At 39.3% G+C, this 17,598-nt stretch overlaps 1 protein-coding gene across 1 annotated transcript; it reads left to right on the plus strand.

Annotated features, from left to right (window-relative positions):
• Positions 1-861: 861 nt before the first annotated feature.
• On the plus strand, positions 862-11,106 carry PIP (prolactin induced protein). The gene is made up of 4 exons (XM_077148344.1): positions 862-1,006; positions 2,650-2,755; positions 10,451-10,565; positions 10,890-11,106. Exons 1-4 carry the CDS (start codon positions 912-914, stop codon positions 11,015-11,017), a joined length of 444 nt encoding a protein of 147 aa, XP_077004459.1. The 5' UTR covers positions 862-911; the 3' UTR covers positions 11,018-11,106.
• Positions 11,107-17,598: the final 6,492 nt, after the last annotated feature.

The raw sequence follows: 17,598 nt of genomic DNA on the forward strand, positions 1-17,598 counted from the left end.
AATATCACAATGCCGATGTCAACAAGGGGGAGTCTACCCCTCATCCCCATCTCCTTCCTAGACATGCTTTGGATTCTCTTTCTTCCCATGGTAGAACTTCCCAGGAACCTTATTCTGTGAGAAAAGTATGAAGAAATGGCCATATCAATAGGGAGATGAGAAAACTTCTTGGTTCCAAGAAGTCTGACTTGGGAATGCCAGCTTTTTTATAGAAATTATCTAAAATTAAAAAATTTTCTTTCATTTGGGGACTTTGGAGTTGCTGGAGATATTAGAGGGGACATTATATTACTACTCACTAGTCCAGAGGCCTCACTTCTCAATCTGCCAGAACCACCTAGCTCGTCATTTATTCTCCCCACAGAATGACTGGTGGCCCTAGGGAAGTCTTGATCACCCTAGGTCCCCAATAAATTCTTCAAATGACATATCCTTTAACTTAATATAAGGGAATCAAACAAATGTGCCTAGAGCTGTGATCAGAAAACTGACACCACAGCTAGGCTCTCTGCCTCCAGAGCCTAGGGGATCCGTGACTGAAATTAGGATAGCACATAGGAGAAAGACAAACCTGATATTAAGAGAAATGAAACCTTGTTTTTTTTAAAGCTATGGATGGGCTGGTGTATCTCTTGGAGTCCCGACATTCTGAGAAACTTTGATACTGAAAAAATGAGGAAAAGCAATCTACTCCTTCCCCTGGTTCTGATACTGTAGCTGAACGTTGACATTTTCCATAGCAAAACAAACTTTGGCTCAATAAGGAAAGATCATGAGAGGGGAGAGTGATTGGGTGATTGACCACATGGATGTGCCTGGCAACATTCCTACTTCCTTGCTTTGCATATAAATAGCATGCCTGGCACCTGGGACTCTACTTCTTTAGGACCTCAGATTCTGTGTCCTCCAGCATGTATTCTTTCCAGTTTCTGTTTAGGGCCAGCCCTGCCACCTTGCTCCTGGTTCTCTGCCTGCAGCTGGGGATCAGCAAAGCTCAGGAAGACATGTAAGCCATACCTTTCTCCTCCCCACTATAAACTTCATGGGGACCACTAGGAGGAGGCTCATTCCCTAGCCTGGAAACCCACATTTCTCATGAAGATCTTTTCAGCTTCTCAGAACTCTAGCCCCAGTAGCTCTCAGTGGAACCCCGTACCAGATTCCACTCCCCTCCTTCTAGGAAGCCCACCAACTCCCCTCACATTCTACTGGATGCTTCTAAGTTGTCTGTCGGTATGATCTGTGAGTACAACAAAAGCTGTGAGAAATTTTGGCAGGACTCATGGGAGGATCATAAGCTCCAGTCATGGCCCCACAGCCCAAGACTGAACTAGCCCAACAGCTTAGATACTCTTCCTGTTCTGAAGTCTGAAGATGGATGTGAGGACCACTTGCCCCCTAACACACTGGGAGCTGGGAGCGCAGGTTCGAGGCCAACTCTTGAGGGCAATTTTTGAAGGAAACAGGAAAGTAACATAAAATAAAAGTTGGGATGAGGAAATGGGGCCAGAGGTCTAGAAAAAAGGCTCACAGCAAACCTAGAGAGTCTCCTTTACAAGTGCAGTGCTTCAAATGCTGGGTTTCTGGGTTGTGATTTTGGCAACAGGGGTCCTATGCTGAAGGAAACTGTCTGGGTGTTTTGACAAACTGGTATTAAGGAGTCAGGTTACCAGATGGCTCAGATTCAGATCTCCGCTTAGCCTTGAAAGGCAGTGAGTTGTTGAAATGAAACTACGCTAATTAGAGTGACAAACCAACCAGTTTGTCCAGGACTTTCCTGGTTTTAGCACTAAAACCTAGGAACCCCTCAGTTCTGGTCAAACTGCATTGGCTAGTCACCCAGCTAAGCCGGTAATTTTATCAATCCTCAATTCATTGACAAACTGGCAGAGATTTTGAAGACACTTTGCCTTAGGAAAATGGGGATGGGAAGAATTATGGGCCAAACATTGTGGACTAAGGATATGAAATCCCTCCTGTCCCATCCCCAAATGAAAGGGCTTATCTAGGAAGCTCTGAGAAAGAGAAAGTAACCCTTCTGGCTCTGAATCCAGTCCTTAAATACTGAAGAGGAATATGTGACCATTCTCTTTGATATTTTCCAATCAGCTCACTGTGTATGGCCTAAATTTCGTGTGGTATCTAAATGAAAAGTCTCCAAATGTGTGTTCAAATCTCCTGCAGATCTAAATAAACATGAATTCCTGGGTTCCACCCAGGAACCAAAAAGAAGAAACTCCTCCAGTGCATTGGGATGTTTACTGGTGATATGAAATATCCTCCTAATGATGAATTGAGCCCTCCCTCTCAGGGTACAATCAGCAGAACCTATAGAATTTTTTTAGGAAATTACATGTAGTATTACATATTTTTCTTTTTAAATTTATTTTTTGTCTCTGGAGGGAAAGAATATGCTCAGTTTTAAATGAAAGTGTCCAAGCTGATTTAATAAAATTAAATGCATAAAAAATAGGCAAAACAGTCAGCAAACAAAAATTCCCAGGGATTGATGCTCAGTAATAGATCCAATCCCCATGACCTCTCTCCCTTTTACTTCCCCTGCCCCCTCTGACCCACTCATTGTGCTCCCTTCTTTCTTGTGGATCAGCCTCCAATTACTGTACCCTAATCTTCTCTTCCTTTAACCAGACGGAAGGTGATGATAATGGATCTCCAAGTGCCACAGACAGCAAAAGCAAATGAAGCGTTCCCTGTGACACTTAAAATCCAAACTGATTTGAAAGAATGCATGGTGGTAAGTACAGGCCTAGGGGAGTGAACTCAAGAAAATTCCAACTCCATAATCAAGAATGTAAATAAATTGATCACTCACCTATATATTGTATATTATACCTAATAAGATAATTGTAATTAATAAAACATTTTCACATATGCTATTCCACTTGAACCTTATAAAGGAGGTAGCTGGAGATGGATGACTATTCTCATTTCTAGATGAAGAAACCATGGTCTAGAGAGGTCTAGGGAGGTTGAGAAAAAGAAAGAAGGAATCGAGTGAGAAAGCCATGGCAAGAGAGGCAATACAAAAAACAAAAAAATAGTGTGAAAGTTAGGGCAGAACTGGTGAGAATTTCTCCAAGACCCTTGGCATAATTGGTTCTGAGGGGGCAGAAGAAAATATGTTATCCCCCATTCTATAGAAGGGCGAAGTTGCAGGGCACATGTAAATTATAATTCCTCCTTTTCCATAAGTTCTGAGCAGAATCTGCTTTCATCTAATTTGATCTCTGCTCTTTTATTCTGAGTCACCAGAAGGCAACTTTTGTTCCAGCCTTCCCTACCTGATATAGAACACATACTCTCCTTCCTTTCCCCCAGTTTAGCAGTTGTCTGAGAGAGATGCAACCTCTGAACTAGATCATAGTTTCTCAAACACTAATATGCGAAAGGATCATCTGAGAATCTTGTTAAAATGCAGATTCTGTGGAGTAACACTTGTGTTGTTTCCACATTCTGGCTATTTTGAATAACGATGCCATGATCACTGGTGTGTAAATATCTGTTCAAATCCCTATTTTCAGTTCTTTTGGGTGACTACCTAGAAGTGGAGTTGCTGGATCATACAGTAATTCTATACTTAACTTTCTGAGAAATCTTTAAACTTTTTTCCACAGTGGCTGCACCATTTTACATTACCACTGAGAGTGTACAAGAGTTCTAATTTCTCTGCCTTCTCTTCAACGCTTATTATTTTCTTATTTTTTTAATCATACCATTCTAGTAGGTAGGAAGTGGGATCTCATTGGGGTTTCGGTTTGCATCTCACTGATGACTAATGATGTTCAGCAACTTTTCATGTATTTATTGGTTATTTGTATCTCTTCTTTGGAGAAATATCTATTCACATCCTTTGCCCATTCTTTAATTGGTTTGTTTGTTCTTTTTGTGGTTGAGTTATAGGAGTTCTTTTTATATTCTGGATATTAAACCTTTATCAGATATAGATTTGCAACTATTTTCTCCCATTCTATAGGATGTCTTTTCACTTTCTTTATAGTGCTTTTTGGTGCATGGAAGTTTTTAATTTGGTTATGTTCATTGCATATATTTTTTTCTGTTTTTGCCTCTGCTTTTGGTATCATATCTCAGAAGTCATAACCAATCCAAGTACATAAAGGTTTTCCCTGTTTCTGTTCTAAGAGTCTTAGCTCCTATGTTTAGGTTTTTATCTATTTTGAGTTAATATTTGTATATGATGTGAAGTATCCAATTTCATTCTATTGCATGTAAATATCCAGTTTTTCCAGTACGATTTCTTGAATAGATTGTCCTTTCCCCATTGAATTGTCTTGAGACCCTTGTCAAACATCAGTTGGCCATAGAGGTGGGTTTCATTTCTACACTCTTGATATTGTTCCATTTGTCTATTTGTTTGGCCAAAAAAGTGACAACACTCTTTTGATTATTGTAGCTTTTAGTAAATTTTCAGGTTGGGAAGCATGAGTCCTCTGACTGTTCTTCTTTTACAAGATTGATTTTTTGAGGCCCTTATAATTCCATATGAATTTAATGACTGTCTTTTACATCTGTTAAAAGTTGCCTGTTGGAATTTTAATTGGGGTTGTGCTCAATTTGTAGATCACGCTGGGTAGTAATGATGCCTTAACAATATTAAGTCTTCCAATCCATGAACACCACATATCCTACAATTTATTTAGGTATTCTTAAATTTCTTTCAAGAGTGTTTTGAAGTTTTCAGTGCACAAGTAACTTCCTTAGTTAAATGTATTACCATATAAATTTATTTTAGATAACACTTGAGATGGAATTGTTTTCTTAATTTCTGTTTTGGATTGCTTATTGCTGATATATAGAAACACAACTTATTTTGTGCATTCCTACAACTTTGCTAAATTCATTTATTATCTCTAATAACTTTCTTGTGGATTTCTAAAGAATTTTCTACATAAAGGATCATGTTACCTGTGAATAGAGATGATTTTATTTCTTCCTTTCCAATTTCCATGCCTTTTATTGATTTTCTTGCTTAATTACTTTGGTTAGAACTTCCAGTACAATATTGAAAAGCAGCGGTGAAAGCACTTTGTTCCTGATCTTAGGGGAACATTTTCCAGTGTTTCACCATTGAGTATAATTTTGGCTGTAGGTTTTTCATAAGTGTACTTTATCCTGTTTAGGAAATTCCCTTATATTCCTATTTTACTAAATGTCTTTATCAAAAAGTGTTTTGGATCCTATCAAATGCCTTTACTGTATCAATTGAGATGATCATGTGTTCATTCTGTTGATGTGGTGTATAACATTTATTCATTTTTCTTATGTTGAACCACCCCTGCATTTCACTTGTTATAATTTCATTTGATCATGATGTATAATCCTTTTAATAAGCTGTATGATTCAATTTACTAGTATTTACAAGTTGAAGAATTTTGCTTCTAAATTCATAAGAAAAATTGGTCTTTTCTTTTCCTGTGCTGTCTTTATCTGGCTTTGGAATCAGGGTAATATTGTCCTAATAGAATGAGCTAGGAAGATACCCCCTTCTTGAATTTCAAGGATGGAAAAACAAAATGTGGTACATGCATACATTGGAATATTATCTGGCCATAAGAAAAATAAAGGTCTGATACATGCTATAACATAGATAAACTTTGAAAGTATTATATTGAGTGAAAATAAGAAAGATGCAAAGGACGAATATTGTATTATTACACTTACATAAAATATCTAGTATCTAAAATAAGCAAATTTATGGAAACTGAAAGTAGATTAGAAATTACCAGGGGCTGTGGGGAGGGGGAAATAGAGAATTATTCTTTAATGGGGACAGAATTTCTATTTGGAGTCATGAAAAAGTCTTGGTAATGGATGGGGTTAATGGTAGCACAACTTTGTATTTGAATTGATTCCACCGAGCTGTACACTTAAGAAAGGTTAAGTTAGAAATTTTTTGTTTTATAAATGTTACCAAAATAATGAAGAAAAAATGTAGGTTCTGATTCAGTAGTTCTAGAGAGAGGACTGAGATTCTGCATTTATAAAAAATTCATGTGGGCATACTGAACTAGGACCATATTTGAAGTAGCAAGGGGTTGGAGTGCTTTCCCTCCTGACTGGTTGCTCTCAGCCATGAGGCAAAGGCACATGTGCTGGAATTAAGTCCCAGTACCCTGATTGTGTGTCTTTCTCCACCTAGCCAGAGGTCTTTTCAAATGTTATCTGAAACACACAGTCTGAGACACACAACTGCCTCTATTCTAGGGCCAAGACCCATGTGTCTCCCCTTCCTCCCCAAAGGACACCTTCTAGGGCAGCACTAGTGAAACAATGTGAGTGTTCCAACCCAGCTCTTAGAGGCTTGACTTGGGGAAGCCTGAAGGCCAAAGAACATGGTAGGCAGAGTTAGACATAACTTTTGACTAGGACTTACAAATAGGAGATATTCCCCAATGGCGGCTGGCTGTGGAAAATGAAAGTTAATGCTCCTCAAAAGAGGTGGGAGGAGTGCAAGGGCTTATAAGGCTTTATGACAAGGGTTTGACAAAAGGGTTTCAGCAAGGTCTCATGACACAGGGGTTTGGAGTCTTATCAACAGTGATCAAGGGAGAGAAATTTCAGTGCTTTGTTTCCAATACCGTTTCTCCCCTGAGGAGGTTTGATGACCTTTAACATCTGTCCCAGTCATGTAAGTGATTATGTGAAATGACCTGTTCTCAATATGGAGGGAATCCTGTGCCTTGGATGCCCATAGTAAGTTTCCTAATTCAAATTAGATGTAAAGAAATTTATTAAATAGGAGAAAAATTGGGAACATGAGGATTGCTACTCATTAAAATGCATTCTAAAAATGGCCGCCATCCCTGCAGAAGAAAGACTCCCAAGCACTGATCAAAGAATAACACTACTGTTTTGCCAAAGTTATTGTTTACACTCCAACAATATGAAGTATTTATGTTAATTTGGAGAACACTCAATCATAATTTTTCAATTTTGTATTTTCTTTATTATAAACACAAGATGATAAAGACCATGGGAATTTGTATATAAAAGTTTTGTGATAATGATAGTTTCTGGTGGTGATGGATAATGAAAGTCCATTTCCATCCCTGAGAAAGTGTTAGCTGTAATACAATGGTTTTATTTTTTATTTTTAAATACTGTTTTGGGGGGATTTTGAAAAATATTTTTATTGAGATATCTTCATGCACCACACAGTCTATCCAAAGTAATGGCTCACAATATCATCACATAGTTGTGTATTCATCATCATCATTTTTAGAATATTTGCATCACTCCAGAAAAAGAAATAAGAAGATAATAGAAAAAACACATATATCCCATATCCCCTACTCCTCCCTCTCATTGACCATGAGTACTATAATCTACCCAATTTTTTAATCCCTTATCTCCCCTATTATTTATTTTTCTTATTTTTTTTTAACTCATCTGTCCATGCTTTGGATAAAGGGAGCATCAGACACACACTTTCTCAATCAGACGGTCACATTAAAAGGCTGTACAATTATACAATCTTCTTTAAGAATCAAGTCAACTGGAATACCATTCAACAGTTTCAAGCACTTCCCTCCAGCCACTCCAGTACACCATAAACTAAAAAGGGATATCTATATAATGTATGAGAATAACCTCCAGGACAATCTATTGACTCTGTTTGAAATCACAGCCACTGAAACTTTATTTTTTCTCATTTCTCTCTTTCACCTTTTGGTCAAGAAGTCTTTCTCAATCCCCTGATGTTGGGTCTCAGCTCATCCCAGAGAATCATTTCCCACATTTGCCCCTAAGAGTCTTGTCCCACATAGAGGGGAGGGCAATAAGTTTATCTGCCAAGTTGGCTTAGAGAGAGAGGCCACATATGAGCAACAAAAGAAGTTCTCTGGGAGAGACTCCTGGGCATAATTATAAGTAGGTTTCACTTCTTCTTTGCAGAAATAAGTTTCATAGGGGTGAGCCCCAAGATTGAAGCCTTAGCCTATTGAATTGATTGTCCCCACTGCTTGCAATAATATCAGGAATTCCCCAGGTGGGAAAGTTGAATATTTCCTCCTTTCTCTCAGTTATCTAAGGGGATTTTGCAAATACATTTTTATTCTCTGCCCAGATTACTCTAGGGTGTATCAGAGCATCACACTAGCCTGTACAAACCAACAAGTTCTTACTTCCTATTCTAGATTCCATGAACTTATGGTGTTCGAATAAACTGACCATACAAGTTAAATTAGATAATGCACTACACAAAATATAAATATTGCACAAAATAAACACCTCTTTCTTTGGTCTCAACAGAAGTTGAAGTTTTAAAATACAGATCATATCATCCTTTACTCTGTATGCTGATTTACCTTAGTCCTATCCTGATCAGCTTCATTCAGATTTCTTCTTGAAGTATGATTTCTCTTTCCACTTTTGAACAGTTGCTATATAGGGTAATGCTGACTTTCACAGCTTCAGAACTCTACCACTGAGTCTCAGGTGTCTCACAAACACCTGAAGTTCCAGGGAACGACCAAGTTATACACTAATAGCTCAGTATCTTAAAATTTAGAAAAATGTTACAACTCCAGAATAGATGTGACTGCTGTAAGAGCTTACAATCTAGGCCCTAACCTGGTGACCCAAGCTCTTGACTCCAATTTTCCAAGCTTGTATAGTATAGTTAGTCCCTAAGAGTGAGACATAATATTTGTCTTTTTGTTTCTGACATTTCATTCAACATACTGTTCTCAAGATTCATTCACCTAGTTACATGTCTTACAACTTCATTTGTTTTTGCAGCCTCTCAGTAGTCCATTGCATGGCAATACAATGGCTTTAAATCAACAAAATGACATGTAATATGATTTTGTACGAGTGTAATTAATAAGACTATGCTTTTAAGAATAATGCTAGTACAATGAAATAAAGCAATTTTTTGCAACCTTCCCAAGTACAAGTAAAATACCAAAAGACTCCTTTATAAAAATCATATGTTATTCTTTAACTGGAAAGAATTTGTGGATAAGTAAATAAATATTGTCAGTTCTGGTAAACCAATTCTTATTTGTATCTTGCAATAAAAAGATAAATGTATAGCTATAAAACACCTTTATATTTTTACATTATTAAGATAATATAATTTCTTTATAGAAATATGAAATTTTCAGCACCTAATCCTTCTATTTCATTACTTATAATGTTTTACAACTGATTTTTTTTTTTTACATGGGCAGGCACCGGGAATCGAACCCGGGTCCTCGGGCTTGGCAGACAAGCATTCTTACCTGCTGAGCCACCGTGGCCCACCCACAACTGATTTTTTTTATAAAGTGAGGGTTCATGGTCACAACTATAAAACTGAAATAGAATAGATTATACTCCTGATCATGCAATTGAATATACAGACTATATAGCCTTTTAAGGCTAAGGAAAAACTATGGCAACTATGGGTTTATAAATATTTTTGTACTATTGGCCATTTTGCTGGTCTTGTGAAGTCTAGGGAAACATTATCAGAAAAATACTTTTAAATGCAAAAATAAAGTAAATTTGACTAGAAAGGAAAACCGTTATATTTAATAACAGTGATCAAATTATTAAAAACAAACTTGCAATACAGTAATACATGTCGGTTTATTGACACTTTAGCTGGTAAAAGGCAATACTCTTAAAATACAGACAAGTTAAACTTATTTTATAAAGAAATAGCTGTAAGGTGGTTGTTGTTGCTTAGCTTGAATAGGCACATTAAACTATGTGCTACTCTTTGACAACACATCATGTATGCCGTGTTGGACATCCAAAGGATTCTTATATTTTGCTTTGATTTTGCAAGTGTTAAAAATCCCAATTCATGCAGATATATTGTTGCAAACATAATTAAAATGTAAGCCAAGCAAGGATAGGCTTCTTCCAAGAAACAGCAGAATTCTCCAAAATTTTCTTCTTAAAATAAAATTCCGATTGTGAGAGTGTTTGAATTCACAGCTGGAGATGGAGGCGCTACAGAGTACACAGTTGTCAGTTGCCTGAACAAGCTTCAGAAGCCAGGCAGACAGCTTCCCCCATGATCTTACAGCTGATCTAATAACTACCATATTTTCAAATTAAATATGAGCATAGACAATAAATTTCAGGATACCTAAATCTACAATATGATATGAAATCTCTATTTCTCCTGGTGATAAAAGCACAGGTACTGCTAATTCTGTTGTAGTTTGTGGATGACATTCATAACTTAAAGAATGCCACATTTCAGCTAGAGCATAATGAATTTATTTTCCATTTGAATTCACAGAGCTACTAAATTCTGTCACAAAAGTGGACTCTTTCTGCATGCCTCTGGCCCACCTACTTACCTCATCCTCATCCTCTAAGAAAAATTCCCCTCCATCTTGCTGTCTTGTCTTTCCCTTCCCTTCCTACTCTCCAGCTAACACCGGGTGCTCTCTCTTCACCTTCTCTTCATCAGGTTAGAGCTTATCTCGCAAGCAACGTCTCGATGACTGGTGCTTCCCAGTTTAAACAAACCAGCTGCCTGTGTGACGATTACCCAAGAAAGTTCTTCTGGGAATTTCAGAGCAATGGTAAGCACAGAAATTGTCAAAGGAGGAGAACTTTCCATCAATGAAGGAAAATTATAAAGAGAAACATGGGCTGGAACAAGAGTAGAAACTCCAGGGCAGAAGGGCAGAGGAAGGAAGAGAAGGAAAAGAGAGAGAAGAGTAGACAGGGACGATGCCCAGGTTCTAAATGTGAGGGGTTGCATGAAAATAGCTGATAAAGCAGATACATTTGCAAATGGTTTAGAGAAGCTGAATCCCTGGGAAGGTTCCTGATACAAGTATAAATGATAGGAAACCAATCATTAGAGTGTCTTTAGAGATGATCTTTGTCCTTATCTCTTTCAGACACTGCAAAAATTGCAGGTGTGGTTGACATTGTTCGGGAGAAAGGTATCTGCCCTGAAAATCTTGCAGTAGTACCCATCCAAGCCAATCATTTTTATACCATCCATACGGTAACAGTAGAACCTTAATGGAAGCCACACCCAAGTAGTTTCATCCAAGGCAAGCTGCCTCTTGGCTGTGAACATTAGTGTGGTCAAATAAACTTCTTACAATCTTCTCTGTGTTTTGTTTCTATCTTCCAAAAAATCTACCCCTGAGAAGCCTGAAATGAATCCAAAAACCTTGGCTTTTCAAAGAGCCTTACTGGGGAGACTTTATGAGTCCTCACTGCCCATGTCTATAAAGAGGAAGAGAAGAAAAAGTGGGAAAGTAAGAGAGAGGTCATTCTCACAGAGTAAAAGTGAGGGACCTAAAACTTGTAGCAAATGAGTGGCAAAACCAGAACAGGCACCCATATCTCTCTGCTACATGGCTCATTGACATCCCACCCCATCCCCACCCCCAGCAACCTCCTTGAGATCTCAGGAGGTACACACAGAGGAGTCAGGGGGGAAATTCTGTGGCCTTCAGAATGAACCATAGCATTTTATTTGATTCTATTGCTTCTTTTCAACCAGTAAAAATAAGGGTTAAATGATTCTCAGGAAAGTTGGACTTCTATGGAACTCTGCCCCAAACACCTAAGGCACAATAAAGGTGGAACAGGAAAGGAACAAAAGGAGCCCTGGTGGACTTCTTCAAAGAGGGCTAGGGAGTCCTTTCAGATAGAAGTGGAATATAACCAAGGATCAAGGGCCCAAAGTGTGCAGACAAAATTCCAGCAGATAGAAGATTCCAAAAGCTCTTTGGAAAGAGCCCAAAGCATGAAATGGTGGCATATTCTAGGCAGAGAAGTAGTTTGATTCTGGGCAGTATTAAGTACAAGCTAGGAAGACTAGAGAGAGACTGGCAAGAGGACAAGAGAGGTGAAGTGTGCTTGGGAAGGAGGCAAAACTCTATCCTACATGTCAGTGATCCTAAGGGCATCAGAATTCAAGGCAGAGAGACATAAACATTCATTGGAAAAACTCATTTCATATATTAATTAGCATCGTAACTTTGTGTGCTTAACATGTGCTCTAAATGTGCTGATTATTTTCACTTACAAGTTTTTTCATGTGCCACATTATGATTAACATGCATCATATTCATTCAATAAATACTTATTGAGTGCCTATATGTGCTGTTACCTTTGTATTCCAGTTTGTCAGCTGCAAGAATGAATATACCAGAAACGGAATGGATTTTAAAAAAGGAATTTACTAAGTTACAATTTTACAGTTCTAAGACCATGAAAATGTCCCAATTAAAGCAAGTCTATAGAAACGTCCAATATAAGGCATCCATGAAAAGATGCCTTGATTCAAGAAGGCTGATGAAGTTTGAGGTTTCTCTCTCAACTAGGAAGGCATGTAGTGAACATGGTCAGGGTTTCTTTGGAAAGGCACATGATGGACACCGCATCATCTGTTGGCTTCTTCTACAGGTCTCTTGCTTTATGAAGCTCCCAGGGGACATTCTCCTTCTTCATCCCCAAAAGTCGCTGGCTGGTGGACTCTATGGTTCTCTCATCATTCTGTCATGTTTCTGCAGCTCTCTCCTCATTCTCAAAAGGAACTCTTTCTGCAATGTGTCCTCTCTTATAGAATTCCGGTAAACTAATCAAGACCCCCGTAGAATGGGTGGAGACATGTCTCCATCTAATCAAGTTTAATAACCACAGTTGATTGAGTCATACCTCCATGGAGATAATCTAATCAAGTTTCCAGCCTGTAGTGCTGAATAGGGATTAGAAGAAACCATTGCTCTCACAAGACTGATTAGGATTAAAATATGGTTTTTCTAAGATACATAAATCCATTCAAACCAGTACACACGGTTTTGCAGAAATGAATCAGGAATTTTCATTTTGATTTTTGAAGCCTAGTCACTTCATGGGGAGATAGAAAATTAAAAAGTCAGTACTATTTTTACCCTCACTTATGAGGAAATTGAGAAGTTGAGTAATTTGCACATGGACAAGGTGACACACCCCTAGGATTTGAATAATGCAGGCAGCCTGCTATAAGCCTGTGCACCTAACTCCACACCATATGCACACACACACACACTCCCCTCCCATCTTACTGGGCCCCTCAAAAACCCCAAAAGATGGCATTTAAAAATTGCAAATTTTGGCTTCTGTGCAATTTCTGTGTATATTGTTCTCCTGAGGGTTTATTTGTCCTCCACGATAGCTAGAACTCTTCAGTGCCTGTAGAGAAGCTGTATTAGTTAGGGTTCTCTAGAGAAACAGAATCAACAGGGAACACTCTCAAATATAAAATTTATAAAAGTGTCTCACATGACCATGGGAACACAGAGTCCAAAATCCTCAGGGCAGGCTGTGAAGCTGACGATTGTGATGGAGGTTCTGGGCAAACTCCACAGGAGAGGCTCACCAGCTGAAGCAGGAAGAGAGCCTGTCTCTTCTGAGGCCTTAAAAAGCTTCCAGTGATTAGATTAAGCATCACTCATTGCAGAAAACACTCCACTTGGCCGATTACAAATGGAATCAGCTGTGGATGCAGCTGATGTGATCATGATTTAATTCTATGAAATGTCCTCACTGCAACAGACAGGCCAGCACTTTCCCAACCAGACAAACAGGTACCACCACTTGGCCAAGTTGACACATGATCCTGACCATGACAGAAGTACTGCCCAGTAGAAATATATTTTAAACCTCAAACATAATTTTGAATTTCTGGTAGACACATTAAAAACAATAGCAAGAAACAGGGAAGAAAAGAAATGGTGAAAATAATATTTATATTCTTTCTAATTCAAGATGTAATTAATAATATATATTTTTTTAAATTGATGATATACTTTTGCATTCTTTTATTCATACTAATCTTTGAAGTTTGGTGGGTATTTTAAGTTTGCAACACACTTAAGTTAGACTAGCCAGATTAAAGGCCTCAACGACCACATGTGGCTAGTGGCCAATGTATTAGTGCAGATATTGAAAATTTTCTCTATCTCAAAAAGTGCTATTGGATAGAGCAGGCCTAGAGCCTCAATAGAACAATGCGTAATTGCTACCAGTTATGTCAGTTCCTGCCAACTTTCATCATAGAATAGAGGGATGCAAACTCCCACAACTATCATCATCATTTTCAATGCCAGCCTAATATTATTTGCAAAAATATATATATATGCATACATATATATACCAGTCCCTCTCTTTGAGAATGGCTTTTCTGCTGAAATTTACTACTAGCCACTTCATTTCTTTCCATTTCCTCAGCAATCTGGCTTTTGGCTTTCATTGGAGATCTCCGTGGCTATATAATTCTTAGTACATAACTGAAACATTTATTTCTAACTCTAAAAGGCAATTTGCAGCTCATCAAGTATCTGTGGAAGACTGCCAGAGGAAGTAGTCAAGCCAGGGAGATTAATTGGGCATGAGAGCTTGGCTGATGGCAAATGTCAAAGAGACACAAATATGAATCCAGGAAGTGTCTATAAAATCAATAAAACATATCTTGGTACTTTACATGTACAAAGGTGGTCCTGGGTGTTTGGCAGGAGGTTGTTGAATATCTGAGGACTCCCTAGTTGAGCCCTGCCAGTCCTCAAACAAGGTTAGCCCAATAACCCAAGAATGAGAAACTGAACATTTTGTACTGAAACCCATGACATATGAGGTTTCCATGACCTACTTCTTAAACAAAGAATTAAGTGCTAAAGCAATGGAAATAGAGTTATAATAAGAGGTAGCCACATCAACACCCACCACACAGAAGTAAGGACAGCCATGGACCAGTCAAGCCTGATTCTAATTCCTACCTCAGAAAACAATAGGAAGTGTGCTGGTTTGAAATTGTTAACGTTTCCTCAGAAAATTCTTGTTTTCTTTCCTTATCTAATCTTGTGGGAGCAGCCATGTTTCTTTTAACCCTGATTCAATATTGTGGGAGCAAACTTTGATTGGATTGTTTCTATGGAAATATGACACAACCAGTTGTGGGTGGGTCTTTTGATTGGATTACTTCCATAGAGATATGGCACACACAATTGTGGGTATGAACTTTTGATTAGATGGAGATGTGACTTCACCCCTTCCAGTAGGATCTTGATTAGTGTACTGGAGTCCTTTGAAAAAGGAAACTTTTTGGAGAAACCTCAGATGCAGATGTTTGGAAATGCAAAAGCCCCAGGAAACAAAGTTGCTTCAGAGCTGACAGAGACACAGACATTTGGAGAGCTTGGAGTGACAAAAGAGAGAGCAGATGCCTAGTCACAGACATTTAGAAATGCAGAGCCAAGCAGACATCACTCTGTCTTCCTATGAGATGCCAAGCAAGTCAGAACCTCAAGTTGTGTCTCAAATGAGATAAGTAAAGACCCACAGGTGCTTAGAGAGGAAACTTCTGGCATTATAAACTGGAAGTAATGGAACAAGGAAGAAGGACCAGTAAATGCCAGCCACATGCCTTCCTAAATCACCCTTTCTTATGTCAAGGTGTCTTTCTCTGGGTGCCTTAGTTTGGACATTTTTATGGCTTTTGAACTGTAAACTTGTAACTTAAGAGGTTCCATTAAAAAAAAAAAAAAAGCCATTCCATCTCTGATATGTTACACTTCAGCAGCTTTAGCAAAGCAGTACAGGAAGGAATCTAGAAATTTTCCATATTTTCTCACACAACTGCAGATATGCATATATGCATATCCAAGAGTCATGGTTATTGGAAAGTCAGAATAGGCAGATTTTCTCCTTTTTATACATCTGTACAGTACAAACAGAGAAAGACTCTGCTACAACTGGCCAACCCCTCCCAAAAGATGCCTGAGATCATTCTAGACATTTTGGAGGCATTATTCCCATCATAATGTCACAAACACATAAGTCCATTTTCCCCTTCCTGCAAAAATATGGGAATAGAGACACTGGCTGTTCTGTACCCAATTTAAGGGAAGCCTAATAGATTTAACAGCAAACAAGAGACAAGCCAGTTGCTTTAGTCACATATGCAGACACCACTCCTATTCTGAGCACTAGACACTATATAAAATAGAGAATAGGGAAGTTGATTGAACTCAGAAGGGACTGAATTTTAAACCAAAGCAAGCAGTGGCTTAAAACAATGAAAATTTATTATCATGCAGTTATATGGATCAGAAATTTGACACAGACTCAAATCAAAGCATCAGTTCCTTTCTGGAGGTCTGTGGGAGAATATATTTCCTCACTTGAGTTATTACATAATTCACACAGCCCACTACATCTCAGAATCACCAACAGAGCATCAAATCCTATCTCTCCCTCCCTCCCCCAACACTCTCTCTCTCTCTCTCTCTCTCTCTCTCTCTCTCTCTCTCTCTCTCTCTCTCTCTCTCTCTCTCTTTCTCTCAATCTCTCTCTCTGTCTCACCACAGCCAGAAGTTCTTCACGTTTAAGGACTCATGTTATAAGATTGGATCCATCCAAGTAATCCAGAATAATCTCTCCACCGGTTCTAGTTTGAAAGCTGCCAGAATGTTATATAACAGAAATAGAACAGCTTTTAAAAGGGGAGAGTTATTAAGTTGCAAGTTTACAGTTCAAAGTCCATGAAAATGTCCCAATTAAAGCAAGTCAATAAAAATGTCCAAATTAAGGCATCAACAACAGGTTACTTTCACTCAGGAAAGGCCGATGAAGTTCAGGGTTTCTCTCTTAACTGGAAAGGCACATGGTGAACATGGCAACATCTGCTAGCTTTCTCTCCAGGCTTCTTGTTTCATGAAGCCAGGGGCATTATTCATCTTCACCTCCAAAGGTCTCTGCTGCATGGGTTCTCATGGCTCTCAGGGCTTTTTAACTTTCTCCAAAATGTTTCCTCTTTTAAAGGATTCCAGTAAACTCAAGACCCACCTGGAATGGGTGGGGTCATAGCTCTCTCTAATCAAAATTCATACTCATAATTGGGTGTGTAATAATCTGTGGAGTTAATCTAATCAAGTTTTCCAACCTACAGTGCTGAATAGGGATTAAAAGAAATGGCTACCTCCATAAACTAGATCAAGATTAAAACATGGGAGACAGCGTACCCTATTCTGGAACGGCTGACTGGCTGGGAGAACTTGCTCCGGTGAGATCGCCGAGGGGCGCAGGCTTCCCCGGGCCAGGGCGGCAGGCGGCCGGAGTCCCTCCCTCCCTCATTCCCGGGACGGCTGGGAGAATTGGACAGGCGGTCCCCTCAAGCCGCGGAAGCTGGCCCCCCCCCCCACGCGCGGCCCTCATGGACCAGCTGGGAGAATTGGATTGGAGATCCCCAAGCCACGGAGAATGGCGACCAGGGTCCCTTCCAAACACATGGCTTCCCGGTCCGGCTGGGAACGGTGGATAGGCACTCCCCCAAGCTGCGTCTGCTGGCACCCCCCCGCCACGCTAGGCACCCCGGGCCGCCTGGGAAATTTGGACAGGCGCTCCCCCAAGCCACGGAGGCTGGCGCCCCACCACCATGATTGGTGCCATGAGACGGCTGGGAAATTTGGACAGGCGCTTCCCCAAGCCGCGGAGGCCGGTGACCCTCCCTGCACGCGGATCCCCGGGCCAGCTGGGAGATTTGGATTGACACTCCCCCAAACCACTTCGGCTGGCGACACACCCCTACAGCGAGAGTTTTCCAAAGGTAAA

This window comes from Tamandua tetradactyla, chromosome 1, assembly GCF_023851605.1.
Source record: "Tamandua tetradactyla isolate mTamTet1 chromosome 1, mTamTet1.pri, whole genome shotgun sequence".
Lineage (NCBI taxonomy): Eukaryota > Metazoa > Chordata > Mammalia > Pilosa > Myrmecophagidae > Tamandua > Tamandua tetradactyla.